The sequence below is a fragment of the Choloepus didactylus genome, chromosome 15 (assembly GCF_015220235.1).
Source record: "Choloepus didactylus isolate mChoDid1 chromosome 15, mChoDid1.pri, whole genome shotgun sequence".
NCBI lineage: Eukaryota > Metazoa > Chordata > Mammalia > Pilosa > Megalonychidae > Choloepus > Choloepus didactylus.
The window spans coordinates 10606519-10626500 of record NC_051321.1 but is presented as its reverse complement, the minus strand read 5'-3'; the positions used below and the strand labels follow the sequence as shown (position 1 = coordinate 10626500).

At 41.9% G+C, this 19982-nt stretch overlaps 1 protein-coding gene across 1 annotated transcript in view; it reads left to right on the top strand.

Moving 5' to 3' along the window:
* DMBT1 (deleted in malignant brain tumors 1) overlaps positions 1–19982 on the top strand; it is a 337458-nt gene that overhangs the window by 253568 nt on the left and 63908 nt on the right. The window contains 2 exon segments of the mRNA XM_037803873.1: positions 4167–4189; positions 13947–14304. Coding sequence (XP_037659801.1) covers positions 4167–4189; positions 13947–14304 — 381 coding nt within the window.

The following is a 19982-nucleotide window of genomic DNA, read 5'->3' as shown; positions in this document are numbered from 1 at the left end:
GGGGAGGGAGGGCAAAATTGCCCCCACTTGACAACCACTGGTCTAAACATACATATGAATTTCCACTACATGTGACCAATATTTAGCATACTTGTGTCACAATGGAAAATAAAGTACCTCATTTAGTGGGTCTAGAGCATTGAACTTGGTCACTTGCTAAAATTTCCAATTGTGTTGAACTAAAAAGATTGTATCTACATGAGTCTAACAAAATTAAGTTAGCTGTTTAAGTCAATCCAAACAAGTCAAATATTGGTTTGTGAGTGTTGGTTTGTTTTTATTTATTTCTTTTTTGTTTCTTTTTTCCCCCTTTTGATTTGGTTTTATTTGGTTTGATTTAGTTAGGTTTGGGGTTGAGAATTCCAACACCAGTTCATGTCTGTAATAAGCGTTCATCCCCTGTTTGGACGTATTGCAGAGTTTAAATGGTGAACACAGCACAACCACAACTGGATTGAACATGTGTATCAGGTGCACTGTGTTAAGAAACATTTAAGTATTTGATGGTTCCTTAATGCCATCTGAATTAAGGCTTGGAGGGTAAATTTTTGATTTCTAGAAGTCACTTTCTTTCATCTTATAATTCATTTTTAAATGAAGCTTCTTTAGAAGCAATGATCCTTTTTTTTAAAGATCTTTTTTTCTCACATGTTAACAGAGTCTGAGTATTTAAAGCCTGAATTAGGTAAGTTCATGCTTTTGTTTTCTCTACCTGAAATTTTTCATTCTCTGAGCTACCTGGGCAGGTAATAGGTAGATGATAAAGGAAGAAACAGAATAAGTGGAGAGGAATACTGCCGTATTTTGACAGTCATTATTAGTCATTTCTGCATGGGCCATTAGGATACTATTAAGTAGAAAATGTTGTTGGGCCCTTTTCTTCCTTCCACAAAAATTAACTTTATTTTTACTTCAAACATTAGTCATTCCCTAATGTGATATTTTCATTTTTCCAATGCACTTGCTGTTAAAAGCATGATTCCTACCTACCACCATGCTAAAGGAAAAATCTTGGTAAATTATTTGCACAGCTTACATGACTGTTCAGCACACGTTCTTTTCCCTGCATGGAACTCGGTGTAGCTAACTGAGAAATCCAAATTGACTGCCTCTTGCTGTTTTACATTATACCCATCACTGAGTTCTCAACCCCTCTCCCTGCAGAGAATGCTGAAGAATCATTGCCGATGCCCCAAGGTAGGAGGTATTTTCATGTTGAATCTGCAGTGTTAGTCATTATAACTTCCTTCTGGTTTGAGATCAAACATTTTTTGGTGGAATTGCTAAGCCAAATTTGGAGGAGAGAATATAGCATATTTTGTGAACAAACTATCAAACTTCTGGTGTATTAGTAAACTAGAGAGTCCTACAACAGATAAAAACAATGGGAATACACTCAAGACAGGCCTGTGTACTAGCCAAGGTGGAGCTCTGGACGAGGAAAAGATGGGTTGGTGTAGAAGCTCTGAGTTCAGGTTCCATCTTTACCAGTTGTTTAAGTCCTCTTGGGATAGTCACCGACATTCTTTTTAAAAAGGCAATTGAAACACTACTTCACAGAGCTCCAGTTGGGTTAAATGAGATCATAGACATGGAATGATAACAAGAGCCAACTTTTATTGATTATGTACGTTATGCCAGGCACTCATCTAAACACTTTACCTGCATGCACATTAGTTATTTAATTCTCTAGTTTACAGGTTGGCAAACCTTTCTGTAAAAAGACCAGATGGTGAATACTTTAGACTTCACATGGCCTCTGTTGCAATTAACCCAATGCTGCTGCAGCAGTGTAAAAGCAGCCATTTGTAAACTGAGGAGCATGGCTGTATTCCAATAAAACTTTATTTACAAAGGCAGGACCTGAGCTGGGTTTGAATGACAGACCTTAGCTTCCTGACCCTTGCTCTAATGAATGAATGAATTATAAACCCTTTGTTCACATTTCATTTTCACAACAACCTTATGAGGGGGAGACTTCTGCAATCCCCATTTTATTGTTAAAGAAACTGGGGCACATAAAGTTAGTCAACTCACCCAAGGCCTTGCAGCTACTAACAGAGGAAGCTGCTGGTCTGTTAGACCTTGTGATAAATACCATGACCTTGCTTGACTTTTATGGAGACCTGATGTTAAAAATATACATATGTGTAGCATTTTGCTTCTCCTACAAAACTGCTGTTGAAGACAATGCATCAGTCAATATAATGCTTGGTGGTCCTCAAACAAAGGTGTTGACTTCGTTTAGGAAGTTACCACTTATCAGACAATGAGAATGCAATTCTGCACCATGATTTCCATCTTACTACACATTTCAGGAAGTTCGGAGCTTAAATGAAAAACCAGTTATAGTAACTAGCTAAGGGTATTGTTGGTGGGTTGGTTTTTTGTTTTCTATTTCTTTCCCTTCCCTCCGTATAATCATTAATCTTACATTTCTCTTTTTCTTGGTCTTTCTATTGAGATATATGTATTTTACTGTAAGTCATTTGAAATGTTTGCAAGTGCATTAGTAGGGGATACATAGCAGATTAACAGAAATGTCCACTGAAGATCCTGGAGGAAATGAATGAAGTCTCTGGGCCCTGAAGGAGTTGTAGGAGCCGAGAAGGCAGCCCGTATGCAGGCTTGTCTGTACTCGCCCCTGGTTTGGTCCCAGCAGGGGAAGTGGGGCTCCAGATGGCTGGGTAGCCCCATATTCCCATGGTAATTGACTTGCTCTCAGTGTGTAGCCATTCTGAAGAGCCAATATCATGTTTTAAAGCTCTTATCTCTAGAGTATCTTCAAAACAATCAAATTAGCAAATACTTCTGAGAGCCTAGCATGTCCAACAGACTATATCTCATCAGTTCACTGTATTTTACATTTTAGATCTACACATTACAGATTTGTTGAAAACCAATAAGTAGCTGAAATAAAAGTCATTCAATTTAATTGAATAAGAAATATTTCAATTTATGTGTACCACTAGGTGATGGAAATTCAGCAACTGTATTATCAGGTAAGAGAACGTTTTTGTACTGTTTTCCCTGGGGACATTTCTGATGCCTGTCCAAATATAGGAGAGAAGTACACGAAAGGAACACTGATGAGTTATTTTACTGAGTGACTCATCATTTCCTGCCACTTATAACTGAGTTTCTGTGGAGCTGATTTTCAAAGGGTCACCCCAATAAATTCACTAACTTCAGAAAAAAAAAAGAGAGAGAGAGAGAGAGATAACAATGCTATTGTTTTGAAAAAAAAAAAATTACTGGAAACCATTTTGAACATAAGGGTTTTAGAACTCCCTTTAAGATTTGGCTGCTCTGAGAGAATCCAAACTCCTCTTTTATAAATTACATACTTCAAATTTTCTTTGGGGGAAACATGATTGGATCACATAGAACGTTTACTTACTGTATGGGTTTCCCGTTGCTGCTAAAACAAATCATCATACACTTTGCAACTGAAACAACACAAATCTTGCAGTTCTGAAGTGCTGAAGTTCAAACTGAGCTAAGAATAAGTTGTTGGCAGGGCTACGTTCATCCTGGAGTCTGTTTCCTCCCATTTGTCAGCTTCTAGAGGCCACCTGCTTTGCTTGGCTCATGGCCCCCTTCCTCCGTCTTCCAAGTCATCAGATTCTATGTCCCTCTCTGAGTCTTGATTCCAATTCTGCATCCTCCTTCCACTTTTAAGGATCCTTGTGATTACACTGGATAAAATCTACCCAGATATCCCAGGACCCTCTCCATATTTTAAGATCAACTGATCAGCAACTTTAATTCCATCTAAACCTCAATTCGTCTTTGCCATGTAACCTAACATATTCACAGTTTCCAGGGGATTGAAAACATCTAATGGGCATGTCCAACAGGAACATGGCAATTGGACATCTCTGAGGTTTGAGGAGTTGGTTATTCTGTCAACAACACTTACTCATTAAATGCATTTCTGTCATTGCTCCTGCCCAGAGGCACAGAAATGGATGCCACACTCAGGACATGATAGCCTAAAATACAGTGACCCCAATGGCAAGTAGGAGAGAAGAAAGGGGTTAGAGTAGAGGGGTGGCATCTATACAAATTGATACAAAAAGTCGAGCAATTACCATCCACCTCCTCCAGTGTCTTCTGCCCAGGTTCCTTACGGGTTCCCATGGCCAGATGTGGCGTGGAGTCAGCTCTGCAGAGCAGGCGAGAACCTGTGGAGGAACCTATGGAGCCAGTGGAGAAGTTGTATGCTGTGGCAACCCCTGAGACACAGAGAAAGGCCAGTAATAAAACAGGCTTAGGAAGAAAAGAAGCAGAGCAAGGAAATTCAAGTATCAGGGGATCCCAACAGTCCCAACTATCAAGCCAACTCTTAGGGAGAATATTAAGAGCCAAGCCACAGAACTCTAGTCCCAAGACACCAAAGACCTGCACTTGGACATGGAGTCTGGAAGAAGTGGGAAGGGGGTGGTTGAGGCTAGCAGGACAGAGGATGAGTGGGTGAGGTGATTTGGCATTTTCATCACTTATGCGTTAAACTACATCTTCTGAAACCAAGGGAGCCTCTGCAAGGCCTCTCTCCTGCCATTGTGAGCAGTCACATACTGTTAATGGATGTTTCTTTATTGCAGTTCTACCTGCTGCCATCTCAACTCACCCCTCTTCTGTAGCCGCTGTGCATGCAACACCATCAGGTAGGACATCTTCCCCCTACGACTGTCACCAAGTTAAATTAGACTCTCATGATAGGCAGTGGTTCTCTCACCATCACTAGACACCTCTAACTGTCCACTTGAGATTGAATAATTTGAGAAGAAGACCCTGATGGTCTGTATTTGACACTGTCCAGCTGCATTATATGTTTGATTAGCCATAATCTTATTGTCAAGTAACATGATAATGCAACACTTCTCATTTCACATAGTTTCACAAATGCCAAGAGTAAAAGGAAAAGAGATTGGCATGTGTATTAGGGAAAGATGAATGAAAGGGTCACTTCTTATCTTTTGAATTTATGAAAATAAACTAGAGCATCTGGCCTAATGTCTGCGAAGTGTCCATCCTGGAGCAATTCAGTTATTTTCCTGTGCCTGTGGGTCCCCGGAGGAGGGCAGACCCCTTCCTGGTCATGGGAGCTGTGGTCACCATTACACGCCGTTTTCATCTTATCATCATGGTAGTTGGTGTTGCCGCCACTCATCCCTCGCCTGTAACTGCTGATCTTTCAAGCACACCATCACGTAATTCATCCACTGGTAGTGATGACGACGACAGCTCATCTTTAGGAAGCCCTGACTTTTACCCAGTAGGCCCTCTGCACGTGTGGCCACTGAATACTCAAAATGTGGCTAGCCTGAACGGAGACGTGCTATAAAAGAATATAAAGTTGCTCATTAACGGTCTTTTTTATATGTTGATTACATGTTGAAATGATAATATTTTGGATATACTTGGTTAAATAAGGTATGCTATTAAAATTAATTTCACCTGTCTCATTTTGCTTTTCAAAATGTGGCTACTAGAAAATTTTACCTTGCATATATGACTTGCACTTGGTTTCTGTTGGACAGCACTGCCTTCTGCCGTGTCAATCACAGTGTCAACTGCCGTATGTGGAGTTTCTTTTATCTTATCCTCACAACAGCTGGGTGAGGGGACTTCTATAATCCCCATTTTCTGAATAAGGAAACCAATGCTCAGATAGGTTAAATATTGTCGCCAAGGTCAATGGAATGATAACACAAGCAATCTGACTTCAGAGCCCAAGAGCTGAACCTCTGAACTGTTCTAAACCTCTTAACTGCTGAACTGATTGACTGGGCAGGTTGCCTGTCCAGACAGTACAAGGCTCCATTTGAGATGAGGGGAGCTAAGAGTGAAAGGATGGGGCACACCCGAACTGGGCCTCACACTCACATCTCCAAAACCCACGTGTCGTTGTCTGTGGGGTGCCCCTCCAGGACCCCAGCATCAGCCCCTGGCACACCTTGTCCAATTCTCCCCCTGCCCCCCCCAGTTCAAGCTGGCAGTAGTATTTGCCTATTCTAGATTGTAGCTCTTTATCTGCCCTCACTTTTAGCTCTTCTTTCTAGAACATAGGTGATTGTGAACCCCCTGGTTTTCCCAATGACACTCAGCTTCTTGGGAAAGAATCCATTTTGCTTTCATCTTTGACATTGTCCACCTTCACAGACACACATGCACAAGTGCACACACACACACACACACACACACACACACACAGTCTTTAAAACAATGCCTGCTGCCTGGTGGCATTCAGTACTTGGTAAATGAGTAAATGCTTGAATAAATGAATTCCACGTGACTGTTCCTAATTTGCACATTTGTGTCCAGTTCCAAATATTAACAAAAGAGAGGGCAAACACTTTAAAATTCTTAGTTCTCATGTCTAAATTACTATATAAGGGTATTTTTAAAGCCAGAGTGGCATATTCCATTTAGCTGGTGATGCAGTGCTGGGAGCAGATCCCGGGGAAGGACTCCTGGGCCTGGATCCACGCTCCACTACTGCCCAGCTGTGTAGCTCCCACCATGTTTCTTTCCCTCCTTATGCTTCAGTTTCCTTAGCTGAAAGAGGGAATAATAACTGCAGTTATTTCCAGGAGTCATTGTGAGACTGAGATCAGTGGATGTGTATAAAGCACTTAGAAGAGGGTCTGTCTGGCACACTGTACCCCATCCATGCTCAGTAAGTGCGAGCTTCTTCTACTCCTGGAACTGCATCCTGTGAAATAACACTGATCAAAAAGGAGGGAACTCTGTTCCATGACTGTTGAGCCAAGAAGGGAGGGTACAAATTTCTGCTCACTGCTGATAGCCACATCCATTTGTCCCCATTCCAACTGACGCTACATCAACTCCTCTGTCACCTAGAGCCACAGTCTACTCCACGTTGTGATCAGAGAAGACACATGTCTGCACGGCTTGCACTGGACCCACAGCATTTCCTACGCCAAGACAAAATCATGACACTAGGCCCGGGTTAGGATCCCCTGACATTTCTAGCCCACTGAGGCTCCATCTGAGAGGAGCATGGGCAGGAGTCGAGGGGCACGAGGCCACCCTGCATTCAGGAGGTGTCCAGGATGACATCTGACTGCCAACCCTCATGCCCCATTGCTCCTAACCTAAAACCCTCAGAGGCAGATACCTAGAATCAAGAAGTGAGAATGCAGCAGGATTGTTCCCTCATAACCAGGGGCTGATAAAGATGTTTTATTCCAAATAGGCATCTATTGGTTCTCTTTTTTTTTTCAACTTTTTTTAATGGAGGTGAAATTCATGTAACAAAAGGTGCAACTGCACCTTCTGTCTCACCATTCCAAAACATTTCCTTCATCCCAAGAGAAAACCCCATACCCATTAAGCAATCTCTTCCCATTTCCCTCTCCTCCTGAACGCGGGACATCACCTATTTACTTTCTGTCTCTGTGCATTTACCTTTTCTGGGTATTTAATGTAAATGGAATCATACAACATGTGGCCTTTTGTGTCTGGCTTGTTTCACTTAGCTTCATGTTTTCCAGGTTGTTGGTTCTTTTTAAAATTCACCATTTTGAATGAACTTGTATAAGGGTAATGAAATTCCTCTCCCGGGAATGGGAAGGAGATGAAAGGGGCCCTTCTTCTTCCATTCAGTATTAAATATAAAAAGTCAGTTTCCTTGTATTGTTGTTTTACCAACAGCTGTCTCAAGTCCCCCCGTTCTAAAAGACGTCACCCACCCAGCCATTTCATCAGGTAGGTAATTAGCTGAGTCAAAACATCAAAAATGGGTGCAATACATTGTATATACAGCTTTTGGCATTTTTAAGCCCATGGGAAGGACAAGTGGATGTTCAGGACAGACGGAAATTCACTACCAAAGGATTTGGGGACAGTGTGTGTTGTTCATTGTCATCTTCGGCACTAGAATCTAGGCTCCACGTGGGCAAGGGTTTTACTCGTCCTGCTCACCATTGTCTCCCTAGCTCCTAACCGTGCGTGGCACATCACAGGCACCCAGTAAAGGGACGTGCCCGCAGAGCAGGTGTGGGCAGGCTATTTGACCCCTCTCAGGGCAGCTTACGTCTGGGCTAAGAACAATCCTGCTAGACTCTATTTGTATGAATATTCCCTCTTGGAAAGAAGTGCTAGCCTTTCACATGCAAAGGCAGCTCCTTGTAACAGACATCTTTATCTTTCAGCATCAGAAGAAAATGAAAAGTTACCAACTGTCTTAGCAGGTAAGAGCAAAGGTTTCATCGTGAATCTTACAGACTCACAGCCTCACCCCCCAGACGAGAGGCCCAGGCAGACAGACTGCCTGACTGGGTTGTAGAATGTCTTCCATGAGGTCAACCGTACAATAAGCATCCTTATGAATACAATGACTTTTAAAATTTTTTCCCAATTCTTCAATGACTTATTTCCCTACTGTTGAGTGCCTTTACGCAGAACTCCGAGTTGACGTGGGGTTAAAAGGGGGAAAAGCCTCTTTGGGCAGCACAATCACCATTAGGAGCTTTCTCTCAGCAACCTGAACCTTACTCTAACCTGGTGACTCCTTGTGAGTGTGTGGTGGCCGGTCCAGATGTTGGTGGCTGGTCCAGGTGTTTTAGTTAAGGTGCGGCATAGTTGGTGGCCCTTCTCCAGCAACCGGCTGGTGCTTTTCTGGTGACTCCTGGTGCCTGTCCCAGGAAAATAAATTCAGTACTGATCGCCATCTCTGTGCTGTTTTAGTTCTACCTGTGGCTGACTCCGCATCTGCTAGGCGCAGAGCCAATGTGCCCGTGCTCAGACTGCCAGGTAAGCAGCCGTCCTTGCAGGACACACCACTGCTCTCTTAACCACAAGGGACTTGTCCCAGCCATGGAGGGAGCCCGGGGACAGCTGCACAGTTGGAGGCCTTGGAGGTGCTTGGGAAGGCACAATGTAATTGGAAGAACAATCACAGGTCTCCAGGGCTGCAGGTGGCTGAGCATCTGGCCATCCTCACTTCCCCACCTTTCCAGAGAAATATTTTCTAAAGTTCGGAAAATACAGAGCAACAGAGCAAATAACCCTATTTTCCTCATCTAGACATGGCCAGGCTTACATTTTGTCTTTTTGGCTGGTCCGTCTTATCCAGATATAAAACATTATAATTCAATTTGACTTCTCCAATATCCCCCAATCTCAGTCTCTTTTTCTCTCCTTCCTCAGAGACAAACACTCTGTTGCATTTTGTGTCTGTATTTATCATTCATTTTTTGGGTATTTTTTATATACATGAATTATATGATCTTTATATGTGTTCTTTTGTGTTTTTCTTTTGCACAAATTGTATCAATATAATTTAGTATATCATTTGGTAATTTTTTTCTCTACTCACTGTTACATTTTTGAGATTCACCCATGTTGATACATGTATCTATATATGTGCATGTGTGTGTATATCTATATATACACACATAAATGTGTACTTCACTGATTCAACTACCATAGAGAATTCCATTTTTTAAATAAACAATCTAATTTATCCATTTCCCTACAGGCAGAAATACTTGTTTCCTAAATTTTCCTGTCTACCCTGCTGATGACAAGTTCTGAAGCACCAAGGCCTGGGAAATATATTTTCTATATTCTAACCTGCTTTACTTAGCAACTAATGAATAATACATCACACTTGTGGTATAATTATTCATCATTCTTTTCCTGGGAATTTTTTTTCGTGTGTAGGATCATTCAAGTATTTGCCTTAATTTGTAAGCTAGGCAAACAGGGTGCCTTCAGTGGGTCAGTTTCAAACACTTGCCTCTGTTTCAGAGTCTGCAGAAGGCTGGTCTGCCCTGGGGCTGGTCACTGGCACAGGCAGATGCTTTGGGCGGGTGGAAGTGTCCCACGAGGGAAACTGGGGGTCGGTGTGTGATGATCGCTGGGGTCTGGGGGAGGCAGCTTGGGTGTGGCAAGGCAGTGTCTGCCCTGTGCGGTGCCTGCTTCGGCCCGGGTTCCAGGAAGATTCTCCTGGACAACGTGCAGTGCGGTGTTGAGGAGAGCCATCTGACCGTGTGCGCCCACGACAGCTGGTTCTCCCACAACTGTGGGCCTAGGAGGACGCCGGAGCTGTGTGCTCCAAATGGCTCGTGGACAGAGTGGGTCATGATGGAAGAGAGAAGCGGGCCCTGCCCCCTCCTGTGATGGGTGACCATTTCCTCTCTCCACACCTACAGGTCTTCCAACGGCTGGCCCCTTCCCTCCAGGTAAGAATGATTTCAGCTGTTTCTATGCCCCATTCTTTCTTCTCGTTCTGTCTAGCTAATATCTACCCTGCATGTGATAGAAATGGAAAGAAAATGACCATATGGAATCAAGCCTTTAGCAGTTTACCAGGCTTGTTCGAATGGTCCATTATCACTTGAAGCCCAGAAGGTTTTTCTGGTCTTTAATTTAACCCACCATAGCAGATGGAACTGATAACACAGATCTACATTCTGGGCTTTATCTCGTGTTCTTGGGTTCTTTCTACAGGAAACATGCTGATCCTTAACAGCCCCTCTGCTGCCTACCCAGAATGCCATATAATGTCGTCACACAATACGTAGCTCTTGGTGCCTTCAATTTGCATTTTCCTAATGACTAATGATGTTGAACACTGTTTTTGTGTGCTTGTTTGCATCTCTTCTTTGGTGAAATATCAGTTCAAATTTTTCATCCTTTTTTTTTTTTTTTAACTGGGTTGTTGTCTAATTATTGAGTAGTTGTAAGACAGTTCTTCATGTAGTCTAGAGGCAAGTACTTTATCAGATATATGCTTTGTGTATGTTTTCTCCCAGTCTGTAGTTTATCTTTCCATTTTCTTAAGTGTTTTTTGAAGAGCAAAAGCCTTTAATTTTAATGAAGTCCAATTTGCCAAGATTTTCAATGGTTTGTGCTTTTGTGTTTCAACTAAGCAATCTTTGCTTAATCAAAGGTTTCACAGATTTTTCTCCTGTTTTCTTCAAGAAGCTTCATAGGTTAAGGTTTTATATTTAATTCTAAAATCTATTTTAGTTTCATTTTGTATATGGCTTAAATTATGAGTCAAGGGGCTTCTTTTTCCTGTAGATATCTAATTGTTCCAACACCACTTTTTGAAAAGAACCTCCTATCTCCATCAAAATGCCTTGGCACCTTTGTTAAAAATTAAATAACCATATACATATGTGTCTCTTCTTGAACTCCCTTTTCTGTTCTGTTGATTTATATTAGTAGCTTCATGCTAATATCACACTATCTTGATTACTGTAGCTTTAGAGTAAGTTTTGACTAATCTAGGGTCTTTGCCTATCAAATAAATTTTTGAATCAGCTTATCAGTATCTACAAAATCACAGGCTGGGATTTTTAATTGAGACTATGTTGAGTCTTTAGATAAATTTGTTGAAAATTGATATCATAACAATGTTGAGATTTCTGATCTGCTGACACATCTCTCATTTACTTAGGTCTTTAATTTATCTCATGAATATTCTGCAGTTTTCTGCACACAAATTTTGTGCATATTTTATTAGACTTATCCCTAAGAATTTCAAATTTTTATGCCATTGTAAAAGGCATTTAAATTTTTTTAAATTTCAATAACCAATTTTTGATGCTAGTGAGTGATGATTTATTTTTTCTGTAAAACAATGATTTATTGAATTTGGGATATTATGATAAATTTTTGAATTTATCATTTCTTCTTGGTTTATAAATCTCTTTTCTATCCATCATCAGATCTGATTCCTACTTTTACAGTGTAGGAAATTAAGTTCATCTGGAATAAGTAGTGGGATAAAAATTAGACCTCAGGTTAGAATAATCCTGTCTTAAGGCTGGAAACTCACTAACCCCTTTAGAACTGGTTTCTTACATTGTATTTTGCAAAGAAACACTACGTTGATTTGGAGTGCTAGACAGCTTTCCCTTTCCTCGGCTTTAGTTTTATATATTTGAAGTGACTGTTCACCACTAACTGAGGTTTTCTTTTGACTGTAGCTGCTGAAATAACAGCTTCATCCACTACCCCCGTGGAAGAGCAAACACAAATAGGTACATGAAACTGCATCTGTTCTGAGTTTACATTGAAACTTTATAACCTACATATTTACTCAAGTTTACAAGATACTTCATATTTTTAGAAATAAGAGCAAACATGGAAATTTAATAACAAACATGGTTAGGGGTCCCCAGTCTCTACCAAGATCCTTGTGGTAGCTAAATAGAGATGTTTCTGAGAATGAGTTTCCAGCACCACTAGTTTGACAGGATGTTAAGATGAAGGTTTGCTAAGCCCTGGGTTAAGCAAATTAAACAGGTTTCCTTACTAAGGGATGTCTCGGAGCTTTAACATACAGTTGGCCCTATAAAATCCCCACTAGGAGTTACAGGATGCTATGCTTCTGAAGTACACTTGACCCAAATCCCCTTGCCTTCAAGTCCCATCTCTTGGGAGGTTTTATGTATAATGTAAGTGAGGAAAATGCTAAAATCCTGGTATTGGGGATTACTGAATATGCTACCATGAGTAACTCAAGGTATTCAAACCAAATCAAAATATCTTATCTCATCTCCCCGAGCCTCTAAACTGGAGTCCGAGAGGAGCTCTCCTCCCTCCTCCTCCACCTACTGAGGCTTTAAGTTTCCATTTCTTCAGGAAGCTTTCTCTGGTCTCCAGGAGACACAGCCTCTGCGTTTGAACCTTTTCTGCTGACACCTGTCCCGATCCACCTCGTATTACACGTCCTAGCTTCTGACTGAGTAATAAACCTTTTAAGTGCAGCCACTCTGCCTTACCTTCTTTGCGTTTGGTAAATTGCTTTAATGATTGGATGGCACGCAGCATTATTAATTTATAGAGACTGCTTTTATGTCCTTTCTGTTTCCTTAAGTGTGATCTCCTTGAGTTTGTTTTCTATTTTAAAAAGATTTATTTCTATTGAGCAAAGGAGTCAAGGATAAGCTTATCATAAACTTATAATGGATGAAGAAAATTTAAACACTCTTGTTCGATGGTGATGATTGTGACTTACTTAGATGAAACAAAATAAAAGACAAAAAATTCAGAAGAGTGTTGGGTCTTAGGATGAATCCTTTCTGCAGTGTGTTTACTTTATTCTTTAACCCTACTGACTGTCTGCAAACTGACTTCCTTATTCCTTGTAGATGCCTTCTTCTCAGAGCCTTCACAGACCACATCCCTGGAGGCTGTGTCTCCTCCACCAGCAGGTAGTATTGGGGGCAGTTCCTGAGAAGTTAAGGGCTGGTGGATAGTGTGGAGAGGGGCATTTCTCCAAGCGGAGGCTCCAAGCTGGAGGGAAACCACAGGAAGAGCTCAAGTGGCAGAGAGCACCATTTACAAGCAGCGGGATTTTGGGCAATTCACTTAAACTTTCCGAGTGTCTATTTCGTCATCTATAAAATGGGGAACCCACCACCTACGGCCTGGGGTTGTGATAAAGATCAAGAGAGAGACATGTAAGTTGGTGGCTCTTTGAGGCTCTATCACTTTACTCCAAACGACAAGTGTCAGTTCCTGTCCTCAGTCTCCTTTTCGTGGCAAAACCATGAAGATTTATGGGGCTAAAGGGACCCACCTGCTCTAAGGCTAATGTAGTTCTGGATGAAAAAGTTCTGTTTAGCAACAATCTGCCAATGGATAGTCTAGTTTACTATTTTGTTAAATATAATGGCATCTCATTTCTATCCTTTGGTTCCATGACAGAGGACTAGCATATAGATAAAATGGACCTTATAGGAGAAACTTCTATAAATTCTAGAAATTTCTTCAAGACAGATTCATCTTTTGGAAGGGGAATATAGTAAAGTGCTATTATCATTTGAGATTGAAGACCCTTCTGACTCTTCGTAATGTGTGGGTTCAGGCAGATTGTGTGAACTTGGACGTTTGTAAAATGGGGATACAACCATCTAGAGATGTAGAAGGAAGAAGGACACGCCGAGACCCTGGAGGGGCCACCCCCCACTCTCTCTCCTCTCTGTGCCTCCCCAGGGGCCTGGATGGCCGTGAGGCTGCTGAACGGCACGGGGAGGTGCTCAGGCCGCGTGGAGGTTCTCGCCCAGGGCACGTGGGGGACCGTGTGTGACGACCTCTGGGACCTGGCCGAGGCCGCCGTCGTGTGCCGCCAGCTGCAGTGTGGCCAGGCCGTGGCCGCCCCCGGAGGGGCTCACTTCGGGGCTGGCTCCGGGAAGATCCTGCTGGAAGACGTGCAATGCATGGGCAGCGAGAGCCACCTGGGGCAGTGCAAGCACGGGGACCAGGGAGGGCACAACTGTGGGCACCTGGAGGATGCCAGCGTCATCTGCACAGGTGAGGGGCCCACTTACTTCCCAGGAATTCCAGACCATCACATTCAGCCAGCACTAACTGAAGCCATTCAGTAATACATGATAACTAAACTGATAGACCTTGGTATATGGCTCTCTTTCAACCCTAAGGTGCTGAAGATTCCCCAGACCCCATTCCAACCACAGAGCCTGAAGCTGTTTCCCAAGTAGATGTGCTCCCAGGTGGGTTCAAGCTCTGCTTGATTCACTTGCTTTGGGTAAGGTTTTCCATCTAAAACCCATCTTGTTAAGCTATGGTAGAGCAGCTCCAGAGCTGGAGCAACCACTCCACATCACAGCCAAAGGGACATGTCCGTGACAGTTCTGGAGGGAAGAATAAGCAGATGGAGAGCTTTAAGAAATGAATACTTATTGTTACAAATGGATTCCACTAAAAATTCTCAATCCTTTTTTTTTCTGCCAAGAATTGTTGCTAGAAAATACCATTACCAAATCATTCATGAGCTCCAAATAATTTATGAGACTCTGGTGTTGTCTGTGCTGGTGAAAGGCTGTCACTTCTCCTGGATGTCATTGCCTTTGTGTCTTTTCAGAAACATTCAACCCACATTCTCAGAGTCATTGAGTAATATATTGTAAATAGCACCTTTGACCATAACATGCTGATTTCTTTTCACCATTAGGCCCCTCTCCAACCTCAGAGCCTGGAAATGCCATGCCATCATACACACCATCAGGTGAGTCCAATCCCTGCTTATTTCATTTGCTTTGCAGCTTTTCCTCCATAGAAAGTGCCTTCCTAAGCCAAGGTAGAAGAGCCTCTCTATTGCACAACTTAGGGTCACCAACCTCAAGGTATGCCTGGCAATTGGCATCCTCATCAAGCTGTCACATCCTGTTATATGTGAAAGGTGGTCCCTGAATTTGTTCAGCTCATTGGCCTTCCATAGCCGAGTCACTACAGGGACAGAAGAGTTAACGGCCACTCCAGATCATGAAATCATACAGAGGGGCCTGGAGCACAGGGGATCCAGGTGTTTCATTCCATCACCTAGGCTCAAATACTTCCTGCAGTCACCTATAAAATGTCTGAAGAGGAGGAATGCTTAGCTGTCTCTACTGGGAGTTGTTTGTCTCTGTTTACATCCTTCCTAATTCACCCTGATTTGATCTGACTGCACAGAAAACATTTTTATGCATACATTTTTGACCTACTAAGGCTGACTCTACATTGTACTATGTGGCCAACTGAAAAAAAATCAGATAGTTGATTGTATCTTTTTCTACTCCAGCCCACTTAAAGGAACTAGTTTGGTGGTTTAATCACTTCTAGACAGTCTAATCACACATTTTTGTTAACTGATCAAAATGATAAGTGGTCATGCAATTGTTTTCACTTACACACGTATAAAAAGAAAAGTATATTTTATTATGAAAAGTATCAAACTCACTGACAAATTTCAACGATATGATATGAACCCGTGGGCACCCAGTACTGTGTCTTATCAATATCTCAGTGTCAGTAGAGTTTCTATACATATGCAATGAATAATTGGAAGAAGAAATTGAGAAAAAAATTCCATTTACAATAGAAACTGAAAGACTCAAATATCTAGGAAAACATCTAACCAGTGATATAAGGGACTCATAGACAGATAACTACCAAACATTGCTAAAAGAAATCAAAGAAGACTGAAATAAATGGAAGGGCATTCCATGTTCATGGATTGGAAGACAAAATATTGTTAAGTGTAAATTCTACGCAAAGTGATTTACAGATTCCATATAATCCCAATCAAAATTACAACAACCTTCTTTGCAGAAATGAAAAGTCAATCAGCAGATTTGTATGGAAGGGTAAAAGGCCCTGAATAGCCAAAGCCATCGCAAAAAAGAATGACATTGGGGGGCTCAATACATCCCACTTTTATAACTTATTACAAAGCCACATTAATCAAAACAGCATGGTAATGGCACAAGGGCAGACATATTTTGAGATCTATTTTTAAAGTATACAATAAAATACCTGATTTTTAATTTATGAGATAATATATGCCTTAAAGCCCTTGGGAAACATCACGTAGTTTAGGATACTCAGAGCCCAAATGGAAACCAAAAAGTTCAGCCTTAGGACTGACAACCAATTCCCCATAATCAAACACACTTGGATTGATCCTAAAAGAAAAAGAAGAGAAAAGCCACAATATTTTTGTGGCCACCGAAGAGCTAGGTGTGCTAACCAAGGAGATGCCATCAAGTACTTGTACGCCTGCCCCACTGTGTTGGGCAAGGGGCAGGGAAGGAGGTGGGAGGAGCTGAACAAAACTCTGACAGGCTGATGGGGGCCCAGCCATCCTCCTTGGGCTTCTTGTCTGAAGTTTACCTGTCCCATGTGTGTGGAGGAGTATCCAGCAGTGAACAGGCCTCTGTTTCACATTCATGGGTCAAGCTTTGTCGGCAACTGTGCCCACCACGCAGTCAGCTGTGCATCCCCCAGCATGCACCCCAGCAGGTCAGCTGGTGCCTCTTCCTGGGGGAATGGGGAAAGGGATCCGTGAGCCAGTCACTGGGCTGGCATCTTCCGGACCTGAAGTCACACTCACACTCCAAAGGGGCAGAGGCAGGAATTGACATGGCAAATTTGAGTGGGACCTCCAGGCTGTGTCTGTTTTCAAACATGTGTCCTAATTTTTAGGGAAACCTCTGTTTGTCTTTTCAACAGGTGACGCGTTATCTGCAACCATAGTTCCAACAGAGCCTGGGGCCCAGGAATCCACACTTGCACCCCTCACAGGTGAGTCCTTGGGAAAAGAGGGCAGGAGCTAACAATTATGAAGAACCAAAATATGGTAAGCAGGGATCAGAGGCTTTCAATTACTGGCAATTCATTTAATGCCCACAGCAACCTACAAGGAAAGTGTAGGTTTCCTCCTCTGTCCTCACATACACATGGATTGTTTCATAAAATGAGACATGGAAAAGATAATTTTCTTAGTAGCACCAACTAGAACATGGTGCAACAAAGATTTGAGCATACATAGGTCTGACCCCAATCGTGGGTGACTCTTCTGAGCCACCTGCCTGATGGGTGGACAGAGTGCACTGTCAAAGCTACCTTTGGGGTACTGGGAGGAGAACATTCTGGCAAGCCTAATTGTTAAGGTCTAGGTGTACTAAGACCATAATCAGGAAGGATGGAGTCAGCTGTCGGGCTGTTGCTTCCTCTACAGACTTTAATATAAAATTCCTAATAGGCAAAAATAGGACTCTGCATCATGTGCAATCCCAAATCAGTTTCCTCCTTCACTCTGGTGGAGCTGACTGTATGTCTGCTCTACCAAGAGAAAACCTTGTGCATTTTTGCTACCTTAAGACTGGTTCCACAGTAGTAACTTGATTTTTCTAGCCAAGCCTAACCATGTTTGTGCATGTGTGTGTGTATGCACACTTTTAAAATAAATGCCATTGTGGAAGCTTCCAGAAGCCGAGATGGCCTACACTGGCCACATGGCCACTCTGCTACCCGTAAATAACACACGCAGCAGTCTGACATCACTCATCTGTTTCAGTTGTAATGTTATTAAGGATATGCCAATGTGTTGTTTGGTATCCCAATCTGGTAAGGTTGTGATTTGATTTTTCAGGAAATTGAGTTCAATTTGTGGGATAAGGTTTAGTTGTTACAGTAGCTTTACTACAGGACATCTAAAAGATTTTACTCTGCGAAAGAACTTGTGAATTTCCAACAGGGTCAAGAATCCATCATTTCCCAAAACGATCTGGCCAGAGAATATTTTCTGTTTTCATGAAGCATCTCTTAAGATTAGTATTTGGCCCAATGCACATTTGGGAAAGGATGAACTCTAAGATATTGGATTCCTACATGTGCTACTATGAATAATTCTAAAGAAATTAGATAAAAAGAAATTTGTCTTCTTGACTTAATTTCTTCCTGACTAGCTAATTTCTTAAATTAGCCCCAGATTTTTATCCATTAATACCGTGGTGTAACAGGGCTCTTTCCTTCCTCTTTTCTTTTTCCTACCTTCCAGCATTCCCTCCTTCCCCCTTTCTTTCCTGCTTCCTTCCCTTCTTCCTTCCTGTCTCTGTCTCTACCTCCTCCCTTCCTTTCATCAAGATGTTCTACACACAGATCTCAAAAATTTTGTAATGCACCAAAGCTTATATTGTAATGCAGCATTTCTTGCCCCAAGCTCTACTCATGGCCTCAGTTCTATAAATTCAGAAGGCTAAACTTTCCCTTCTCAAAGCCATCTCTGGGTTTTTGTTTTTGTTTCTTTTTTTCTCCCAAATAAATTTTAAATTTCAAATACCATTTTTCCAGAGCAGTATTTTGGTCCTTTTAGTCAACTGCTTTGTGCCTTAATTTTCTCACCTATAAAATGGGGATAATAATAGTAATAATAAGCATTTGCTATTATTTATATATATTCCATTATTTATATATAGGCACTAATATATATGCTATTATATACAGAATATATACTCATAAGGCTGTTGTGAAGATTAAATGAATTGAAAGTATCAAATTACCTAGTGCTTGGCATGTGGTATGTGCTATATAAATGCTAGCTTTATCATCATCATCATCATCATCATCACTATCATCATAATCAAATATTGGTTTTGACTCCAGAAAGAGAGAATCTGACCTTGATAAATTTAAATCAAGAAGTGGTTCTCTAATTTTGCCATCTGCATGGCACTTGGGCTTCCTGCCAGCATGGAGGCCAGGTTCCGAACAGGAGCTTGCCCAGGGAGCAAAGCAGAAGTACATGGCATTTTCATGACCTAGACTCAGGAGTCTTTAAGGTCACTTGCACCATATTCTATTGCTTGAAACAGTCACAAAGTCCTTCCCATGTTCAAAGAGAGGAGACAGACTCTCCACCTTCTGTCACGGGACTGGCAGATTTCAAGAAGAGCTTGTGGATTCTTTGACAATTTTTTAGACATCTTTAGCAAATACAATCTGCTGTGATCCCCATTTTTGCCCAGCACCTCACTCCTGTGTTTGTTAGCATCCTGTTTCTCCAAGCACACCTCTCCTGAGGCTTCTCTAGGGTCTTCTGCTCACTTCTTGTCAGTATCCACCGCCACCAGCCTCAGCCATCCGACCAAGTTTAGCACTCTGCTAACTCATTACCAAACCTCATTGTGCTCTCTAGGTTCTATAAAGAATGTGTTGAAGTTCTCCATCTCCTCTTATTTCCCCTCCCATTCTCTTTGTTCTTGTGGATTATAATATTTAATTCCTGTAGGGTCATTTTGGGAAGGAGAGAAAATAAATGCATATACTCAACTCACATTTTGGTTGAAGTGCCAACAGTTTTCCTCTTATGTGATCTTGCCCTCCCCTTCCCTCTGCCTGGGATGAAATCCCTACCCCCATGGCCCACATTAGAAAACTGTTTCCTTGTTTCAAATCCAGCCCTCTATGAACTGGTCTCCCAAAGTAAGTGAGGTCTCTGTCACCTCTGGGACTCTAATTTGGTCCTATGGAATCATTCCTCCTGATTTCCTCTGATGGTGTAAATGTGTAAGATTTCTCCATCCTGTCGTTAACTCTTGAGGCACAGATTCTACCTTGTAGATACTTACACATAAGAAGCATTAAATGAATTTTCTGGAGGTAGAAGCATCACTGTGCCAGGCACAAACAACAGACAAGTCATTAGT